General features: G+C 42.1%; 1 protein-coding gene across 1 annotated transcript in view; it reads left to right on the top strand.

Annotated features, from left to right (window-relative positions):
* The window catches only part of LOC130834045 (uncharacterized), a 491,328-nt gene that overhangs the window by 257,116 nt on the left and 215,103 nt on the right, over nt 1-19,109 (top strand). The window contains 8 exon segments of the mRNA XM_057704144.1: nt 2,569-2,661; nt 2,740-3,054; nt 4,157-4,471; nt 9,841-10,227; nt 15,794-16,102; nt 16,195-16,512; nt 18,344-18,436; nt 18,514-18,828. Of these exon segments, the coding sequence (XP_057560127.1) occupies nt 2,569-2,661; nt 2,740-3,054; nt 4,157-4,471; nt 9,841-10,227; nt 15,794-16,102; nt 16,195-16,512; nt 18,344-18,436; nt 18,514-18,828 (2,145 nt within the window).

Genomic DNA, 19,109 nt, shown 5'->3' with positions numbered 1-19,109 from the left:
TTGGTACGCTTAATGTTATCACTGAGGTCTCTGAGACTGTCTTCTAGTCTTTTTATTCTTTTTTCTTTTTCCTGCTCTGTGGCAGTTATGTCCCCCATTCTATCTTCCAACTCACTTATTCGTTCTTCTGCCTCAGTCATTCTGCTGGTTATAGCATCTAGAGTATTTTTAATTTCAGTTATTATGTTATCCATTGCTGTTTGTTTTTCTGAGTTCTTATGACCTGTTTCTTGTACTTTCTCTATTTTGTTATCGAGACTTTGTATCATTTTTACTACCATTACTCTAAATTCTTTTTCAGGCATTTTTCCTATTTCCTCCTCATTTATTTGGTCTTGTGGGTTTTTTTCCTGCTCCTTTGCCTGCATGGTGTTTCTTTGTTTCCTCATGGTTGTCCAAACTTTTGGGGTTGCTTGTCCTGGCGATAGAGGTGTTTATAGAAAACTGTCCAAGCCTCAGACTAATGTCCAAGTATTGGATTAAACAAATATTAAGTCTAGGAAACACATACATGTATAAGACACACAATTACTGAATCCATTAGGACATAAGGCTCTATAAAGACCTGACAGAACCCCAGTGTGCTATCAGATATTCAAAGAGAAACCCAACAGAAATTGACAACTGAAACAGAACAAATCAGAGACAAAAGCAAAAGCAAACAAACAAACAAATAACACCTTACACATACAAACATTAATCCGGGGAGATTTTTGTAAGCTAGGATCAAATATAGAAAAGAGCCAGAGTACCACCAGAGAGAATGGAGATTCTTGGAATGTAATTAGACAACTGTACTAAGAACTAATATAAGGACAAAAGCCTAATATTAAATACCAAGGCAGTGCGTCATCTGGAGAACAGAGCAAGGAGTCTGAGCATACCTATAGTGTTGCTTATAAGTATGTTAACATAAAATAAACTTAAAATGGCTGGAAGAAAGGGGGACAGAAGAGCGTAATGTGGTTGGAAATATGCAAATAAAAAGGAATAGAAATGTATAAAAGATAGGGATGAAAGGAAAGTATGAGAGATACATTGTCCATACTACCAAAAACTTAGCTAGATATAGAAGTATATAAAAAGGCAAAAAAAAAAAAGAATAAAAAATATCATTAAAAAAATATGTTATAAAACTTGTAGATCCCTTAGGGCTAAGATCGTATTTAATAAAGAAAAAAAAAAAAAAAAAACAAAAGAGAGAGAAAAAGAAAAAAAAGAAGAAGAAGAAAAAAAAAAATCCAGAACTGATCCCAGAATGGACCAGTTCAATAGGAATTGATACTACTATTTCTGTTTCCTTAGCATCTCATAAGTGTCCTTCTCCTTGCCTTGGGTTTTTTTGCATTATTCTGTGACCAGCAGAGGTTCCTTTATTGTTCAACTGTAAGCGACGGTGTGTGGGGAGGGAGAGGGTACAATAGTGGCTCCTTCTCCTGGGAGTGAGTGAGCTGTGGCGCACTGTTGTTTCAGTCGGGCTTGGAGGTGCCTGTTGCAGAGGGACACCGGTGGCTCAGGCGTAAACAGAAAGTCTTAGAGTTGGGCCTCTCTCGGGTTTTTTTTTTGTTTGTTTCCGTTTTTTTTTTTTTTTTTTTCTCTCGGCAGCCTCCCTGCTGCTGACGTTGCAAGGGGTTTTAATCTAGCCCCGCCCGAGTGCCTGAGGGTGCTTGTTATCCCTGAGCACCTTAGGTGGCCCATGGGCTTCTCTCCACTGCCTGTTGCAGAGGTGCCCAAAGAGAGAGAGAGGCTACACACGCGGCTCTTCCCCCCCGCCCGTGAGCCTGCAGCCTCCAGCCGCCATCACAGCCGGGCAGCTCTCAGGGGCAGGCACTCCTTGCCGCGGACCTCCTCCCTCCTGTCCTCTCGGTCCGTCACCCTACCGGCAACAATGTTTCTCACCCTGAACCGGCTCTCCGTTTCCCACACTCCTGCTCCCGGACCCTCCGTTCAACCGCGGATCAACGTCTCGGTCCGGGAACGCTGAGCTGCGCTGCAGACCCTCCGTATGTTTCTCACTCCCTCCCGTCTGCCACAGCTTCGCCGCTGCTTCACCCTCTTTGAGCCGTTGTAGATGCCTCCCTACCGGCTATGTCAGGCTCCCTGCGGTCCTTTCTGATGTCTGAGACCGTCTGCTGGTGTTCAGCTGATTCTCTGTGGGAATTACTGCATCCTTCCGTGCATTCCCAATGCCTCTGTGGAGAGGGATGCACTCCACGTCCCTCTACTTCGCCGCCATCTTTTCCTATCCTATATAAGTATTTTCAATGACAGAGATTGTAGATGAAAAATTGTAGAAGTCCTTTGGAAAGGATTTTATTTTGTTTCTTCTATTTAGGGATAGATTCCGGGATAGATGACCTTATTTAACTCATTCTTAGGGCAACGCATTGCTTAAAAATTGTGGTATTGTCAGAAGCAGAACTCTCCATGGAGAAGGTGATGGTAATGATAACTTTACTGCTATGTTGCAGCTTTCATCTCAGACACCATCGCTAGGTTATTACCTAGCGAAATACAATTTTCTGTTCTTCAACCCTACCAACCCTCTGATCATTGCAGTTTCTGCAGAAAACCAGACTCAGGTGAAGCGCCAGTGTAATGACTTCGAGTCTGAACCAGCAGTTTCCGCAGCCTCAGAGGAGAGCCCCGCCAACTGCTCAGGTGAGGGGTGCCACAAGACCCGAGGACCCTTCTCATTCCCTGTGTCAGTGCCCCACTGTCCCATTTCTCTCTCCTCAGACAGCAGACAGCTCCGCCTGGTGGACGGGGGCGGTCACTGCGCCGGGAGAGTGGAGATCCTTCACCAGGGCTCCTGGGGCACCATCTGTGATGATGGCTGGGACCTGGACGATGCCCACGTGGTGTGCAGGCAGCTGGGCTGTGGAGAAGCCCTCAATGCCACGGTGTCTGCTCACTTCGGAGAAGGATCAGGGCCCATCTGGCTGGAGGACCTGAATTGCATAGGAGAGGAGTCCCACGTGTGGAAGTGCCCTTCCCAGGGCTGGGGGCGGCACAGCTGCAGACACAAGCAGGACGCGGGGGTCATCTGCTCAGGTCTGTGCTGCACACTGTCCACAGGCTGGGGGAGGGGGTGGGGGCCTGGAGGTCGGGAGTCTGAGCCTTGAGGGAGAATTGCCGAAAGGACTAGAGAAGGATGCTTCCTCCCATGCAGCCTTGTCTTTCCAACAGACATGAAGATTAGGTGCTTTCACTTCCTCCTGCAGCAGCTGAGGTTCTGGTCCTTTCTTCTCGGCAATATTTTCTGTCAGAGTCATTTCTTACAGTTTCCACTTGAAAGCAAGGCTCTCTCTTCAGTTACATATGGTGCAGAAAACTTAAACCCACGGCACTAGTTTCCGTTTGCTTCTGTAACAAATTACCACATAATTAGTGGTTTAAAACAACATGTATTTATTGCCTGACAATTCTGTAGGTTTCATGTTCAACAGAGATCTCACTGGGCTGGAATCAAGCTTTCAGCAGGGCCACACCACTTCTGAGGCTCTGGGAAGAATCCGTTTCTTATCTCTTCAAGCCTCTGGAAACTGCCTGCTTTCCCTGGCTCATAGCCGCCTTCATTCACCATCAGACCAGCAGTGCTGCATGTCTCTAACCATTATCCACAGTCACATCTCCCTCCAGCCAGAGCCAGGAAGGGTATTCCACTTTTAAGGATAGTGGGTCTAAGGATGTGATTAGGCTGGGCTCTCGTGGTTAATCTCACCATCCCAAAGTCCTTAGGTTAATCATATCTTTGAAGTGATTTTGCTAGAGAAGCTAACATATTCACAGGTTCCAGGGATTGGGATGTGGACATTTGTGGGTCCACTATTCTGCCTACCTCCCCAATGTCCACATTACATCCCTTTCACACACTCTTTTAGAGGTTTTGTCAAGAAGTTGGATTCAGCTCCCCGTCTCTGCAGGTTGGTCTTCCTCTTAGTTCATATCCACTGCATCACGGTGGTAAAAATAGAAAGGGTGACTCAAATGGACAAAATCAGGTAAAAAGAAGACAAATTTCAGTCTTGTCGTCTAGTGGGTGTCTCCTCACTTGGGTCAGGGGTGAATGTTCTCAATTTATTGAGGAGAGAGAAAAACCCAAAGCACTGAGTGGAGGGCTCACTGTGTCCTGTTTCCTTCCTTTCAATCTCAGAGTTCCTGGCCCTCAGGATGGTGAGCGAGGACCAGGAGTGTGCTGGGTGGCTGGAAGTTTTCTACAACGGGACCTGGGGCAGTGTCTGCCGCAGCCCCATGGAAGACATCACTGTGTCCATCATCTGCAGACAACTTGGCTGTGGGGACAGTGGAACCCTCAACTCTTCTGTTGCTCTTAGGGAAGGTTCTAGACCCCGGTGGGTAGATGGAATCCAGTGTCGGAAAACTGATACCTCTCTCTGGCAGTGTCCTTCTGACCCTTGGAAATACAGTTCGTGCTCTTCAAGGGAGCAAGCCTATATCTCCTGTGCAGGTGATGACTTATTGTCTGTTTCTGTGTCTGTCCCAACCCTATAGAATGTTAGTAGTGAGAGTTTATATTTAGAAATGTGAGTGGTGAGTTTAAGTTGAGTCTACAAAATGAAGTTTGGAAGGAGCTGATTTAATCCGCATGTTTCAGCCTTGATTTTTGAAATGTTTAATGAATATGTAATTCACAGAATATTAGTTTCAGGTATAGAATGTAATACTTATATATTTGTACATATTGCTAAGTGATCACCACAAGCCCAGTAATATCCGTCACCATATATATTTACAATTTTTTTCTTCTGATGTGAACTTTCAAGATGCATTTTCTTACCAACTTTCAAATATACAATACAGTGTTAACTGTAGACACTGTGCTATACATTACATCCTCATGACATTTATTTTAGAACTGGAAGTTTATACCTTCTGACTACCTTCACCCATTTTGCCCACACCAACCCACCTCTGGCAACAACCAAACTGTTGTCTGTATCTCTGAACTCATTATTTATTTATTTAATTTATTTTTAAGAATCCACGTATAAATGAGACCATATTTTTCTTTCTGTTTGGTTTATTTCACTTAACATAATGCCCTTATGGTCCATCCATGTTGTTGCCAATGGCAAGATTTTCTTCTTTTTTATGGCTGGATGTATGTACATATCACATTTTCTTTATCCATTCATCCATCAATGAAGATTTACGTTATTTGGTTTTTGTAAATAATGCTGCAATGACACATATCTTTTCAAGTTAGTGTTTTCATTGCCTTCAGATAAATACCCAAAAGTGAGATTGCTAAATCACATGGCAACTCTATTTTTAATTTTTGAGGAACATCAACACTGTTTTCCATAGGGGCTGCACCAATTTACCTTCCCCCCAGCTGTGCACAAGCTTACTCTTCTCTCCATATCCTCACCAACTCTTATTTTTGCTGGTCTTTTTGATGAAAGGAATTCTGTGAGATGATATCTCATTTAGGTTTTGATTTGCACTTCCCTGATGATTAATAATATTGTGCACCTTTTCATGTACCTGTTCTGTTGGCCAGCTGTGTGTTTTCTTTGAAAAAAAATGTCTAAATCAGATTTTTTTTTTGATGTTGAGTTGTATGGGTTCTTTAAGTATTTTGGATAGTAACCCTTATTTAAAATATAATTTGCAAATATTTTCTCCAATTCCATAGCTTGACTTTTCATTTTCTTAAAAAATATTTTTTGAACACAAGATCTTTGCCTTTTCTTCCTTCCTTCCTTCCTTCCTTCCTTCCTTCCTTCCTCCCTCCCTTCCTTCCTTTGTTCCTTCCTTCCTTCCTTCCTTTATTGGCCAATCTACATGGCCTATGGGATCTCAGTTCCCCAACCAGGAACTGAACCTAGGCCATGGCAGTGAAAGTGCGAAGCCCTGACCACTGGACACCAGGGAGGTTCCTCATTTTGTTGATGGTGTCCTTTACTGTGAAGAAGGCTTTTAGTTTTATGTAGTCCCACTTGTTTATTTTTGCTCTTGTTGCCTTTGCTTTTGGCTTCAAATCCAATAAATCATCACTAAGACTGATATCAAAGGCCTTTTTATTCCTATTTTTTCTTCTAGGATTTTTATGGCTTCAGAGCTTATGATCAAGTCTTTAATCCATTTTGTGTTAATTTTTGTGAATTGTGTAAGATAGTGTTCCAGTTTCATTCTTTTTCATGTCACTGTCCAGTTTTCCCAACACCGTTTACTGAAGACACTGTCCTTTCCACATTGTGTATTCTTGGTTCCTTTGTCAAAAATTAATTGACCATATATATTTCATTTTATTTCTGTGCTCTCTATTTTGTTCCATTGATCTCTGTGTCTGTTTTTATACCAATACCATACTGTTTTGATTAAATAGCTTTGTAATATAGTTTGAAATCAGGACGCATGACACCTCTAGCATTGTTCTTCTTTCTCAAGATTGCTTTGGCAATTCGGGCTCTTTTGTAGTTCCATACAAATTTTAGAATGGTTTGTTCCATATCTGTGAAAATTTCCATTGGAATTTTGATAAGGATTACAGTGAATCTGTAGATAGCTTTGGGTAGTATGAGCATTTTTACAATATTAGGTCTGCTGATCCTGAGCACAGAATATCTTTCCATTTATTTGTGTCTTCTTCAATATCTTCCATCAATGTCTTATAGATTTTAGTGTACAAGACTTTCACCTCTTTGGTTATTTTGGATATTTTATTCTTTTTGGTGCAACTGTAAATAAATAGAATTGTTTTCTTAGTTTCTCCTTATGGCAGTTTGTTGTTGAAATGCAACTAATTTTTGCATATAGATTTTGCATCTTGTAACTTTACTGAGTGTTTTAGTTGTAACAGTTTTTGATGGAGTCATTAGGGTTTGCTATACATAATATCCTGTAACCTGCAAATAGTGTCAGTTTTGCATCTTCCTTTCAGATTGAATGTCCTTATTTTCTTTTTCTTGCCTGATTGCTCTGGCTAGGAATACCAAAACTATGTTGAATAAAAGTGGTGAGAGTAGGCATCTTTGTCTTTGTCTGATCCCAGAGGAAAAGCTTTCAGTGTTTTACAGTCAAGTATGATATTATCTGTGGGCTTCACATATGGCCTTTATTATGTTGAGGTGTGGTACCTCTGTACCTACTTTTTAAAGTGTTTTTTATCACAAATGGACGTTGAATTTTGTCAAATGGTTTTTGTGCTTCTATTGAGAGAATATGATTTTTACCTTCATTTTGTTTATTTGGTGTATCACATTGATTAATATGTGAATGTTGAAACATCCTTGCATCCTTGGAACAAACCTCACTTGATCATGGTGCATGATCCTTTTAATGTATTATTAAATATGGTTTTCTAATTTAATTTTGTTGTTTCATCTAGATGGGCTTTCATTTGAAGTATCTAATCCATTTACTGTAAATGTAGTTACTGATGTTGTTGGGTTAGTATCTACAATTTACTTTTAATGACCGACCTGCATTAGGTTCCTTTCTCTCTTCCTTTTTTCCTTCTTTTGTATTAAACAAATCTGTTCTTATTCCAGATATTCCTTTTTTCCTATGATTTTCAGCAGCTTTACTAGATGTGGAGGTTTTCATAGCCTTCCATCCATTTTTTAAAATTCTCAGTTACTAAATCTTCAAATATTACTTCTGCAGTTCTGTCGCTCTGTCTCTGTTTCTCATTCTCACCCTCCTCCTCCTCCCCTTCCCCCTCCTTCTCTTTCTCCACCTTCTTCTCCCCCTCCGCCTCCTCCCCCTTTCCCTCCTTCCCCTCCTCCTCCTTTTCCTCCTTCCCCTCCTCTTCCAGCCCCGCTTCTCACCTCTTATCTCTAGGACTCCTGTAAGTCACTAATTCTGTGCTGAGTTCTATCAAAAATTCTTTTAAACCTATTCATTTAATTCTTCATTCTAGACATTTTCTTTTCAGTTGGCAACCATTCCTTTGATTTTTTTTGTAGTTACAATTATTTGTTAAATTTTTTCGTCTTTTCACCTGTGTATTCTCTCCTTTCCTCTTTTTTCCTAAATACATTGATCATAGTTAAAATCCTTATCTGCTGACTCCAACATCTGTATCATGTGTGTCTATGCCCTCTCTTCTTCTTTATTTTTTTTGCACTTTAATTTGTCATATCATGCCATCTCTTTATGTGCTATGCAGTTTTTTTTTTATTGAAAGCTAGAAATCGTATATGAAAAACAAGATACTCCAGATATATTTTCTAACGCCTGAAAGGATTCATATTGTGTTTTGTTAAGCAGGTGGGAGAAGGGGTGCACATCACTCAAATATCTAAATATTACCTAGAACTGAGCTGTAACAAGTCTGGGTTGCAGTTTTAGTAGCATTCGGTCTGCCTCTGATTTTCCTCTGTCCCTATGGCATGGGTCTTCAGAGATTTCATTTGAGAGCCTGGATGTTTTGGTAGCTCACCACACAAGAGAATGAGGGAATAGCCACTCTGCTTTCCAAGATTTTTTGACATAGTTCTTTGGGCTCCTGCCCTTCACAGCTTGTATACTGGGCAGATATTTGAGGAGAAAACCTGCTATGGGAGAGAGGCTCTCAAGTCTCCAAATTGTTACTCCAGCACCAGGTAACCCCCAAATTATCCTGGTTGCTCTGTCCCAGCAGGAGTCCTCTGCTATCCTGAGCCATTAACCTCACACCAAATTGAGAAAGTCCCACAGAGAAAAAGAAGCTGCAGATCCTTGGCTAACATTGAAATGATCTCCACTCTTTAAAATTTTAATGTATTTAGTCCCTGTTGTGTCCAAAAATGTGTGATACCTTTACTTTAAAGAAAAAATTTTTTCCAGCTTTTAAAATTGTATCCAGAAAGACCATTGGCTGCTGTGAACACCTCCATTCTTCATGGAAGTAGAAAATTTTAGGTTTTATTCTCTACTTCATTATTAACTTGAAGTGCAACACTGATCGACATTATTTAACCTTTCTTTACATCACTGCTTATGCATAAAAGGAGAGAATAATACAGTGTGTCTGTCAATATTGTTTGTTTGGGTGCTTTTAGAGCAGGAATAGAACCTATTTCTGCTCTGTGGTAAAGTTAGAAATTCATTTTCCCCCTAGAGAACAAATAACCTCAAAGGTTGAAAATAGTGATTCCTGACGTGAAGTCCAAGGAAAGATTATATTTATTTGAGAGAAGATGCAACATTCTCTGATTCCCAGTGGAATCTGGCCAATATCAATATCATCTGCCATCATTTCTCATGCAAGGTTGTCCAGCCTGCTCAAAGAGATTATATATTTTTTGAAACTAAGTATCCAGATCTGGAGTTTGAAGCCTAGAGTCATAAGTGAAATATGCTGGGGTAAACCATGGCATCTCACAAGTCATTTACTTTTCAGTCCTGAGTGACGATACAAAGGAGAACTTCTAAATGGTAGAGGATTCATGGCTGCTCCCTGAGGCTTCTGATGAGGCCAGTTCCTGACTCCACTCCCCTTGATCTAATCTGTTTATCTATTAGGTCAACAGCAGCAAAGTGTGTGTGGTTTATAAGGAATCCATCCAGCTGCCAGCCCATTCCTGTGACTCTGATCTCCTCTAACTGGTCAGGGTAAAGAGACTAGCATTTCTTGTATGTCTTTCTCAGATGCTATGCAGAACTCTACAAGTCAGAAGGTTAACACTCATAGGACCTGGGTAACCCCTTCTGTTTCACACTACTCAGTAGAGTAGTATTTCCTGCTTTTGCCCATTGCGCACTTCATTATTTTCTTATCACTGCTATGAGAAATCAGACCCAGGTGTTGACCTAGTGCAGTGACTCCATTTCTGACCTAACAGGCTCTGCAGCCTAGGGGAGAGCCTCACCAACTGCTCAGGTGAGGGTCCCACAGGAACAGAAGACCCTTCTCATTCCCTGTGTCAGGGCCCTACTGTCCCATTTCTCTCTCCTCAGACAGCAGACAGGTCCGCCTGGTGGACGGGGGCAGTCGCTGCGCCGGGAGAGTGGAGATCCTTCACCAGGGCTCCTGGGGCACCATCTGTGATGATGGCTGGGACCTGGACGATGCCCACGTGGTGTGCAGGCAGCTGGGCTGTGGAGAAGCCCTCAATGCCATGATGTCTGCTCACTTCGGGAAGGGATCAGGGCCCATCTGGCTGGATGACCGGAACTGCACAGGAAAGGAGTCCCACGTGTGGAGGTGCCCTTCCCGGGGCTGGGGGCAGCACAGCTGCGGGCATGACGAGGATGCAGGAGTCATCTGCTCAGGTACGGTCAGTGCATTGTCCAGTGGCTGAGAGAATGAAAGTTCCAAGGAAGCTTGTATCTGATCACTGGGGCAATAGGAGATGGATGAGCTACAGAGGTCAGAGACATCTACACACCCTCCCTGAGTGCACACTCCATCTGTGAGTGATGGGCTTCATTTACTTGCCTCTTATAAGTCTGCTGTTTCTTCTCCAGTGACCTTACCTGACTTTTAATCTATTATCCCAATTCAAATTGATCTTAATTTTTTTTTTATAATTCATTGTTTTTGAAGAGTGAAACATTTGCAAATCACCACACACACACTCCCTTTGCATAGTGAGCCTATGGGAGGGAGGGACAAGAATGAGGATGCACTTTCCTCAGTGGAGTTGTTTCTGTAGGTACAGTGTGAGACTTTATTTTGCACTAGGTTAGCAGAAGTGGAAGCTCAGGGGATATCGTTAAAGAAATTGGAGAGGAATTTACAGGTTTGTGCCAAATTGCAAGTCTCCTTTGAAAATTTAGATGTAAATATTCATAGCTCTTTGGCAGGTAGGACCAGAGGACTGTGGATGAAATGCTCTTAGTCATAGGTTCTCCTTCCATTGTTACCAGAAAAGATTTTCTCTCTGTTTTTTCTTTTAAAACATCTGTATAAAGTCAAACTTTGAAGGAACACCATGCACTGGTAAGTCACTGTGTGCTGATAAGTCAATTGTGGAAGCAATAAAATATTAAGTTGTGTGTTGTATGGTAAAAGATTACATAGTTTTCACCTGATGACTTCAATGATATAAGATAGTTGCATTTGGGGGCTTATTTGATAGAAGTAAGAGTAAGGGGACAAATGTAATTTTTGAAGAAGGTGGAAGAGACTTATAGTAGCTGGGAAGGAGAGGGATGGCATTGGGAGCTGACAAAGGCACATGTGAGGTTCTCTGAGCAGCACTGAAGGTCCAGGTGTGGTGTGGAGGACGCCATGTGTGCTTAGGGACCCACGATGTCTGTACAGCAAGAGACCAGACAAGGATATATCTGACCATGTTTTCATTTTGCCTTCGGTGGGGTTGATTCTTATAAATAAATAGCCCCCTGAAGGGGCAGTTTCCCTTTCTTTGGTTATCCAAGTCTCTCATAAACTCTTCAGAGGGCTTAACACTGTCTACTTGTTTTTCTCCTCCACCAGAAGTGAAGCCCCATAAAGATAAGAACATTGTTTTAGTGAGATTTACATTCCCAGCATCTACTAAAGTTCCTGGGACACGGTAAACTCTAAAAAGGTGTTTATATTTGTAACAAAACCACATGAAAATGGACTCTCAATATTGCCTTCAAATAACTTTCTCCTACTTAAATATCAGACCTATGCAGGTAGTTCAGATATGCCTGCTTTGAAGCCTCTCCTGTCTCTCCATTGTCATCATTTCCCAATCAGATGTTCATTTTTTGCCTATTTTTGGGCCTCTAAGGACCCACTTTCCTTGCATTTTCCTGTGCCTTGATGGAAAGGTCATCCTGACCACCTCTGGCTTTCAGATGTGAATGGGGAAACCAAGGGTAGAGGGCAAGTTTGGTCTTCCAGGAAGATACTTTGATCTTTGTGGATTTCTAAGTGGCCAAATACCATATGGAATGGAGACATTTCCTATACCTCAGGCAACACAGTACTCTATTCCAGTCAAAATAGTAGAAGTCCAGAGTGATGGATAAGGAGACAGAAGGTACAGAGACAGGCGAGGCTGATGGTCAGAGGCCCTGAGAATTGGTCTGGATGCAGATGCATCACAGCTGCAGGCAGGATAGAGAAGGCCGACTTGGTCAGAGGGAGAGAAATGAGCATGTGATGCAGATGATAGATGATAAAAACCAACCCAGTCACCCTTGCTCTCTTGCTTCCTTGGATAAAATCAAGCCCCAAAGCTATAATAATGAGAGGGGACATATCCTCTGGGTCCCAGAGCCCTAAGCAGAAGCTGAGATATAGAAAATTGGGCTCTCTCAGGTTCAAGCAAAGATGCAGAAAGAGTACTTTCCTGAAGACCTGGCCCCCTGCTCTCGCTCCTATGGCTCAGGTTGTTGTCTCTCTTGCAAATGGACTAAATTTGGGAAATGGAGGCCCCCTCTGTGAGAGAAGAACAGAGGTGAAGCACCAAGAAGAGTGGGCCATGATGCATAGTGAACACCAAGCCTGGAGGAAGACCAGATGCTGTGCAGTAACCTGGGACATGAGAGCACAGAACAGACAGAAGAGGCTCAGTCTCTAACTCTGCAGCCTTGAACAAGTCACTCTTGTGACAGGCCCTCCCAGGCTCTGTCTTCTCGGGTCTAAAATAAGAACATATTGTTCAACACCTCCAATGTTATTTACAGCTTTGAACATCTGTTGATCTTAACGCTGAAATAGGCCATATTTTGCTTGGTGTCTTACCCCTTCTGATTGAAGTAATGGTGTGTCTGTATCTCATCATGTTAATAACCCAACATGTGAACCTAGTTCTCCACAGTGCAAGACACAGATTCCAAATTTTAGGTTTTTTTTTTTTTTTTTTTTTTTTGTCACCTTCAATTTTTGTTCTGTTGGTCCTTTGGAGTTTCTGTGGTTTTAGGTTAAATATATTGATTTTATATTCAGTAGTCCTTGATAAAACTGCTTTTTCTCTGCCATTTCTTTTGCTTGGGAAGACTTTTAGAAAAGTGTCCTGACATTTTTCAGGTCAGGTCAAGAAGACCGATTTCCATGAAAAGGGCAAGAAGCTGGACAGGATTTAGCCTGTATTCACCCTAAAACTTTCACTCACTCTCCTCAGAGGAGCCAGTCAGGAGTTCAGTGAGGAGCCCCATGTCAGTCAGGGCTTCCTTAGCCCTTATTTGTGCAGAAACTTCACTTACTTTCCTAAAGCATATAAATGGTACCCAACCAGGGGGTGAGGTCCTTGGTGAGCCCAGATTCTATTTTATGTCAGATGACAACATCTATGGAACTACTGAATTATTAAATCTTCACTTCTCACTAACAATACCAATCTTGGGTAGATATTAAAATGTCCTTAGCAAATCATAGACCAGTGAAAGGGTTTCTGTCACATCACAGAGGCAAACCACTTCAGTCAACATGGAAATGTGGGCTCATGTTAGCTGACAAGCAGAAAAAAATTATGTTAATGAGAAAGCCCTAGAATGAGTCTTCTTCACAAGCAACACTATTCTTCAAAGAATATATATAATTCATTTTTTCTCTCAGTGTCTTATGCTTCACTTCTGATATGTATATATTTAACTTCTATATAATTTATCTTGGAGTATTATATCAAGTAGGGATTTGATCTTGTTGTTTTAAAATCTATCCCTAAGTTATTCAGCACTCTTTATTAAACAGTCTATCTTCTTTAATGATTTAAAATATTATCTGCTTCAAACAGTAAATACTTATGTGTGTGTGTCTTTGAGTCTACTCGGTATTTATATTCTGCCCCTTTCACTCTATTGTTACACACAGATAATTGGTTTTATTATCTTAATACCTTATCCCCTTACATCAGCCGTCTATTTCATAAATTTTCTTGCAATGTCACACACTTATTTTTCCACGTAAATTTTAAAATCAAGTAGAAAATAAAAAAGAAACAATAATTTGTTTCAGAAGACTCTATCCTGATGTCTATAAGACTTTATTGATTATTCAGAATATATTTGAGTGTCTAACATGTGTCAGGCTACGTAAAATAGCATGCAAGCAATATCTCTTTCTTGTTCTTTCCAAATTTGTAATCTGGTGGGATTAATACAGAAAATAACAAAGTGTTGAGTAACAATCCTTTAATTACAATGTGTAGCTTATGACCAAACTCCCAACCAGACCAGACTGGGCTCCTAACCTGGGCCTCTCTGGGGAGGTGGAAATGGATAAATAACAAGAGGCAACCAGATCATCCTCTCAACATTCATACTTGTACAATTGCAAGCTAATCCTTTAAGTCTTTAATTTCTGTGGTGTATTTCCTGCTCTCTCCTGCTCTCTGTAGTAGATTTTTATTCAGGTAGAACACGCTTTCCGAATCTCCACATCATATGCTTCAAAGTTCATATACTTATGTATTCAGAGTCCTTTGCCAGAAAAAAAATTCCTCCATGCACATAAATAATCATGAGCATGCTCAGAAACCAGGCAAGGGTGTTAAAAAAAAGTGTTCTTTATGATGTGGGGTTTTATTTTTTTCCATTGGATTACCTATTCTCCACCCAAAATATGGCCCCTGAAGGACCAAATCATGATCACGAATCTTTTCTTTGGTCTCCCCCTTTCCGTTTCATACTCTAGCCACTCCCACTTTAACCTACCACTCACCCCACCCGCACTCCACCTCTAGAGAAGTTCTTCCATTTGGAGTCTCCCTTCCATCCATCTGTAGCACTGCAGATTGTTTTTTCTTGCCTGCAGTGGGAGAAATGGGAAAGGGTAGCAGGGTTAGATGGTGGATGGGAGGAGCATAGGGGATAAAATGTGTTAAAAATCTTTCTATCTTTCATCCATTTTGAGCTTTTTGGAACTTGGAAATCTCTAAATTATATATGGCTTGTTTGCTCTCTGCTCTCTTCCTCTCCATCTCCTTTTTTCCATGCTGGCTATTTCTTGAGACTCCAAATAGGAAAGGAATATGCAGTTAGCATATACATAGGATTAAAATACATTAAATTACCTTCACTGTTAGCATTTGCTGAGGTTCCCACATCTTGGAAGAAAAACCCTAGTATGAAGTAATCCACGAACTCAGCTGTTTTGCATATTCCTACTGAGAACTCGCTCTCACCCAGGTTCACTGATAAATCCTAGGCTTTCAAGAAAGATGGCTGGGACGAGCCCATTCTTCTCCTATGACTCTGAGCTTTCTTCATATCCAAACTCGTCTGTGGACAACTTCTTTTTACAAGCAACTCGCCAAAGAAATTCTTGGAATTTTCCACCATCAAAAATTATGAGAAAATACACATGAAATCATAATAGCAGGCTTGTTATAATATCTAGATTTCCTCCCTGAGCCGTAAGTCTGTGTGTAGTTTGGTGTGGACTCACAGATCCAGCCCTCAAGACTTTCCCTATTCTCAGAGGCCTGAGTATTGGCTCCTGAGAGAAAACTGGCCAGAATTCTAACCCCAGAAATCTCAGGATGGCCTTCTAACCTTGTCTGCCTCTTAGGCTTCGAACCTCTTGAATCCCATGGGCCTTTTTCACTCTGGGATAGTTCAGCTCTGCACCCAAGTTTGATGCCCACCACAGAGAAGTTTTCTTGGGTCCTGTATTTTCCAGGCCCCTGGATGAGGAATTCACCTTCCTAGCAAACCTCAAAATACACATTCTTGGAAATCAGCCATTCCAAACTGACCCTGGAAATCCTTGTGAATTTCTCTTTAGATACTCACTCATGGAAATGCAATTCTGACAATAATTGTCAAATTCTCTCTCCATGCCCCACTCCCAGAAAATAAAAGCTTTCACATTGTTGCCTGTGACATAATGTTGCAACTGTCAAACCAGGTTCATGAACAGTTATTTAGTTTATTGTTGTTGTTGTTGTTTTTCTCTTAGGGTTTGTGCATCTGGTTGGAGGGGGTGGACCCTGCTCAGGGCAGGTAGAAGTGCATTCTGGAGAAGACTGGATTCCAGTGTCTGATGGGAATTTTACACTCCCCACTGCCCAGGTCATCTGTGCAGAACTGGGATGCGGCAAGCCTGTGTCTATCCTGGGACACATGCCTTTCAGAGCAGCAGAGGGCCGGGTCTGGGCTGAAGAGTTCAGGTGTGAAGGGGAGGAGCCTGAGCTCTGGTCCTGCCCCAGAGTGCCCTGTCCAGGGGGCACTTGTCATCACAGTGGAGCTGTTCACCTTGTCTGTTCAGGTGAGATGCACATCAGGACATAACCTCCCTGCTTACAGAGTTCAGGTGAGAAAATCATGAGATTTTGCTGAAATCCTGTCTTCTTCTACCAGTGTATGCAGATGTCCGGCTCATGAGAAATGGCACCTCTCAGTGTGAGGGGCAAGTGGAGGTGAATATTTCTGGACGATGGAGAGCGCTCTGTGCCTCCCAGTGGAGTCTGGCCAATGCCAATGTTGTCTGTCGTCAGCTCGGCTGTGGAGTCGCCATCTCTACTCCTAGAGGACCACACTTTGTGGAAGGAAGTGATCAGATCTCAACAGCCCGATTTCACTGCTCAGGGGCTGAGTCCTTCCTGTGGAGTTGCCCTGTGACTGCCCTGGGTGTTCCTGACTGTACCCATGGAAACACAGCCTCTGTGATCTGCTCAGGTAAGAGCGAGGGAAGGGCTACTAGTACCCAGGATGCTCCTGGAGTGAACTGTCCCCAAGAGCAGAGAGTGTAGAAAACTGGCTTCATAAGCAAGATAGTTCATGGTGAAATATGGTTCTTTTCATTGTTCATTCATTTTTCAGGTTAGGGCAAGAAGTGTTAAGGGGAATAATATATTTTCAAGCAACATTATTATTCACTTATAATCATAGAAACAATGTATAAGCAATAGGTGTATACATTAGTCATGTACCCCAACCCAGATCAACAAAGAGAACATTAACAGCACCAAAAGCAGTCACTGTTGCCTCCCCATAGCTATGCCCTCCCTCCTCTCCATCAAAAACCCGCTTGCCTAACTTCTATGACCATAGGATATTTTGTTGATTTTTGAACTTTGTATAAAATCATGCAGTACGCCCTCTTTTGCGTCTGACTTCTTTGACTCAATATTATGTTTGGGATTCACTCATGATGTTGTTTATAGCAGCACTTTATTCATTTCTGTTACTGTAGAGCATTCCCTTGAATGATCACTTGACCGTGTATGGATACATTCAACTGATGGTAGAGATTTGAGTTGTTTCCAGTTCTTGACTACTACAAATATGATGCTACAGCTTACCATGACAATGACGTTGGATGCAAATATGTGTTATTTATTTAACCCTTGGTGTTTTATTTTCATTTTCTTAATGGTATGGTGTCCTTTGATGATCCAAGTTCTTAATCTTAAGGAAATATAACTAACCAACTTTTCTCTATATATTTAGTGTTTCTCATTTCCAATTTTAAAATATTTATTTATTTATTTTTATTTATTGGCTGTGTTGGGTCTTTTTTGCTGCGGGCTTTCTGTAGTTGCAGACAGCGGGGGCTACTCTTCATTGTGGTGCGCACGCTTCTCACTGTAGTGCCTTCTCTTGTTGCAGAGAAGGGCTGTAGGCGCACAGGCCTCAGTAGTTGTGGCACATGGGCTCAGTAGTTGTGTCTTGCAGGTTCTAGAGCGCAGGCTCAGTAGTTGTGGTGCACAGGCTTAGTTGCTCCCCAGCATGTGGGATCTTCCCAGACCAAGGATAGAACCTGTGTCCCCTGCATGGGCAGGTGGATTCTTAACCACTGTGCACCCAGGTTAGCCCCTTATTTCCTTTTAAAAAGAACTTTGCCTATGCCAAGACCATGAAAACATTCTCCAAGAGTGTATTATAGAAGTTTAATCATTTTCTCTTGCATATGTACTGATAGACTCATTGTTTAGTTCTTATTTTCAGCTATTAGTTTCTTAGCTCTAGAATTATATTTTATTTTATTTTATTTATCATTTTTCTGCCAAGATACACATTTTGTCAGTAAATTCCATGAGCACTTTATTCATGGCTATTTAAATTCTCTGTCAGGTAACTCTACTAGTTGTGTACCCTGGAGAATCATTTCTAGTGTTTCATTTTTCCTTTTGGTTTTTTGTGAGATATATTTTATATAAGTATTTTTTTTAAAAGACAGGCATTGAAGATGAAAAAGTGTAGGAATCCTTTGGAAGGATTTTATTTTGCTTCTTCTACTTAGGGATAGATTTAGGGATAGAACAACTTATTTAATTCATTCTTATGAGTTAAATTGCATTTTCAGTGCAATGCTTGGCTTAAAACAAAAATTGTGGCATTGTCAGAAGCATAACTCTCCATGGAGAAGGTGAACTCTAAAATTAAGTTAACTTTACTGATGTGTTCCTGCTTTCATCTCAGACTTCATCACTAGGTTATTATTTAGCTTAATTCAGTTTCCTGATATTCAACACTCTCAGGCCTTTGATCATTGCTGTTTCTGCAGGAAACCAGACCCAGGTGCTGCCCCAGTGCAACCACTCCCTGTCTGAACCAGCAGGCTCTGCAGCCTCAGAGGAGAGCCCCACCAACTGCTCAGGTGAGGGTCCCACAGGACCAGAAGACCCTTCTCATTCCCTGTGTCAATGCCTCATTGTCCCATTTCTCTCTCCTCAGACAGCAGACAGCTCCGCCTGGTGGACGGGGGCAGTCACTGCGCCGGGAGAGTGGAGATCCTTCACCAGGGCTCCTGGGGCACCATCTGTGATGATGGCTGGGACCTGGACGATGCCCACGTGGTGTGCAGGCAGCTGGGCTGTGGAGAAGCCCTCAATGCTACGGGGTCTGCTCACTTCGGGAAGGGATCAGGGCCCATCTGGCTGGATGAACTAAACTGCACAGGAAAGGAGTCCCACGTGTGGGGGTGCCCTTCCCGGGGCTGGGGGCGGCACGACTGCAGACACAAGGAGGATGCGGGGGTCATCTGCTCAGGTTTGCGCTGCACACTGTCCAGAGTCTGGGGAGCGGGTGGGGGCATGGAGCATGGGGGTCTGAGCCCTGAGGGAGAGTTGCTACAAAGGCCAGGGAAGGAAGCTTCCTCCCGTGGAGCCTGATTTCTAGCAGATGAGAAGATTAGGTGCTTTCACTTCCTTCTGCAGCAGCTGAGGTTCTGGTCCTTTCTTCACAGCAATATCTGCTGACAGAGCCATTTCTTACAGTTTTCACTTGAAAGCTGGGTTCACTCTTCAGTTACCTATGGTAGTAAAATCTCG

This window comes from Hippopotamus amphibius, chromosome 12, assembly GCF_030028045.1.
Source record: "Hippopotamus amphibius kiboko isolate mHipAmp2 chromosome 12, mHipAmp2.hap2, whole genome shotgun sequence".
Classification (NCBI taxonomy): Eukaryota; Metazoa; Chordata; class Mammalia; order Artiodactyla; family Hippopotamidae; genus Hippopotamus; species Hippopotamus amphibius.
Note: the sequence above shows the minus strand (reverse complement) of the source record. Positions and strands in the feature narration are given on the sequence as shown.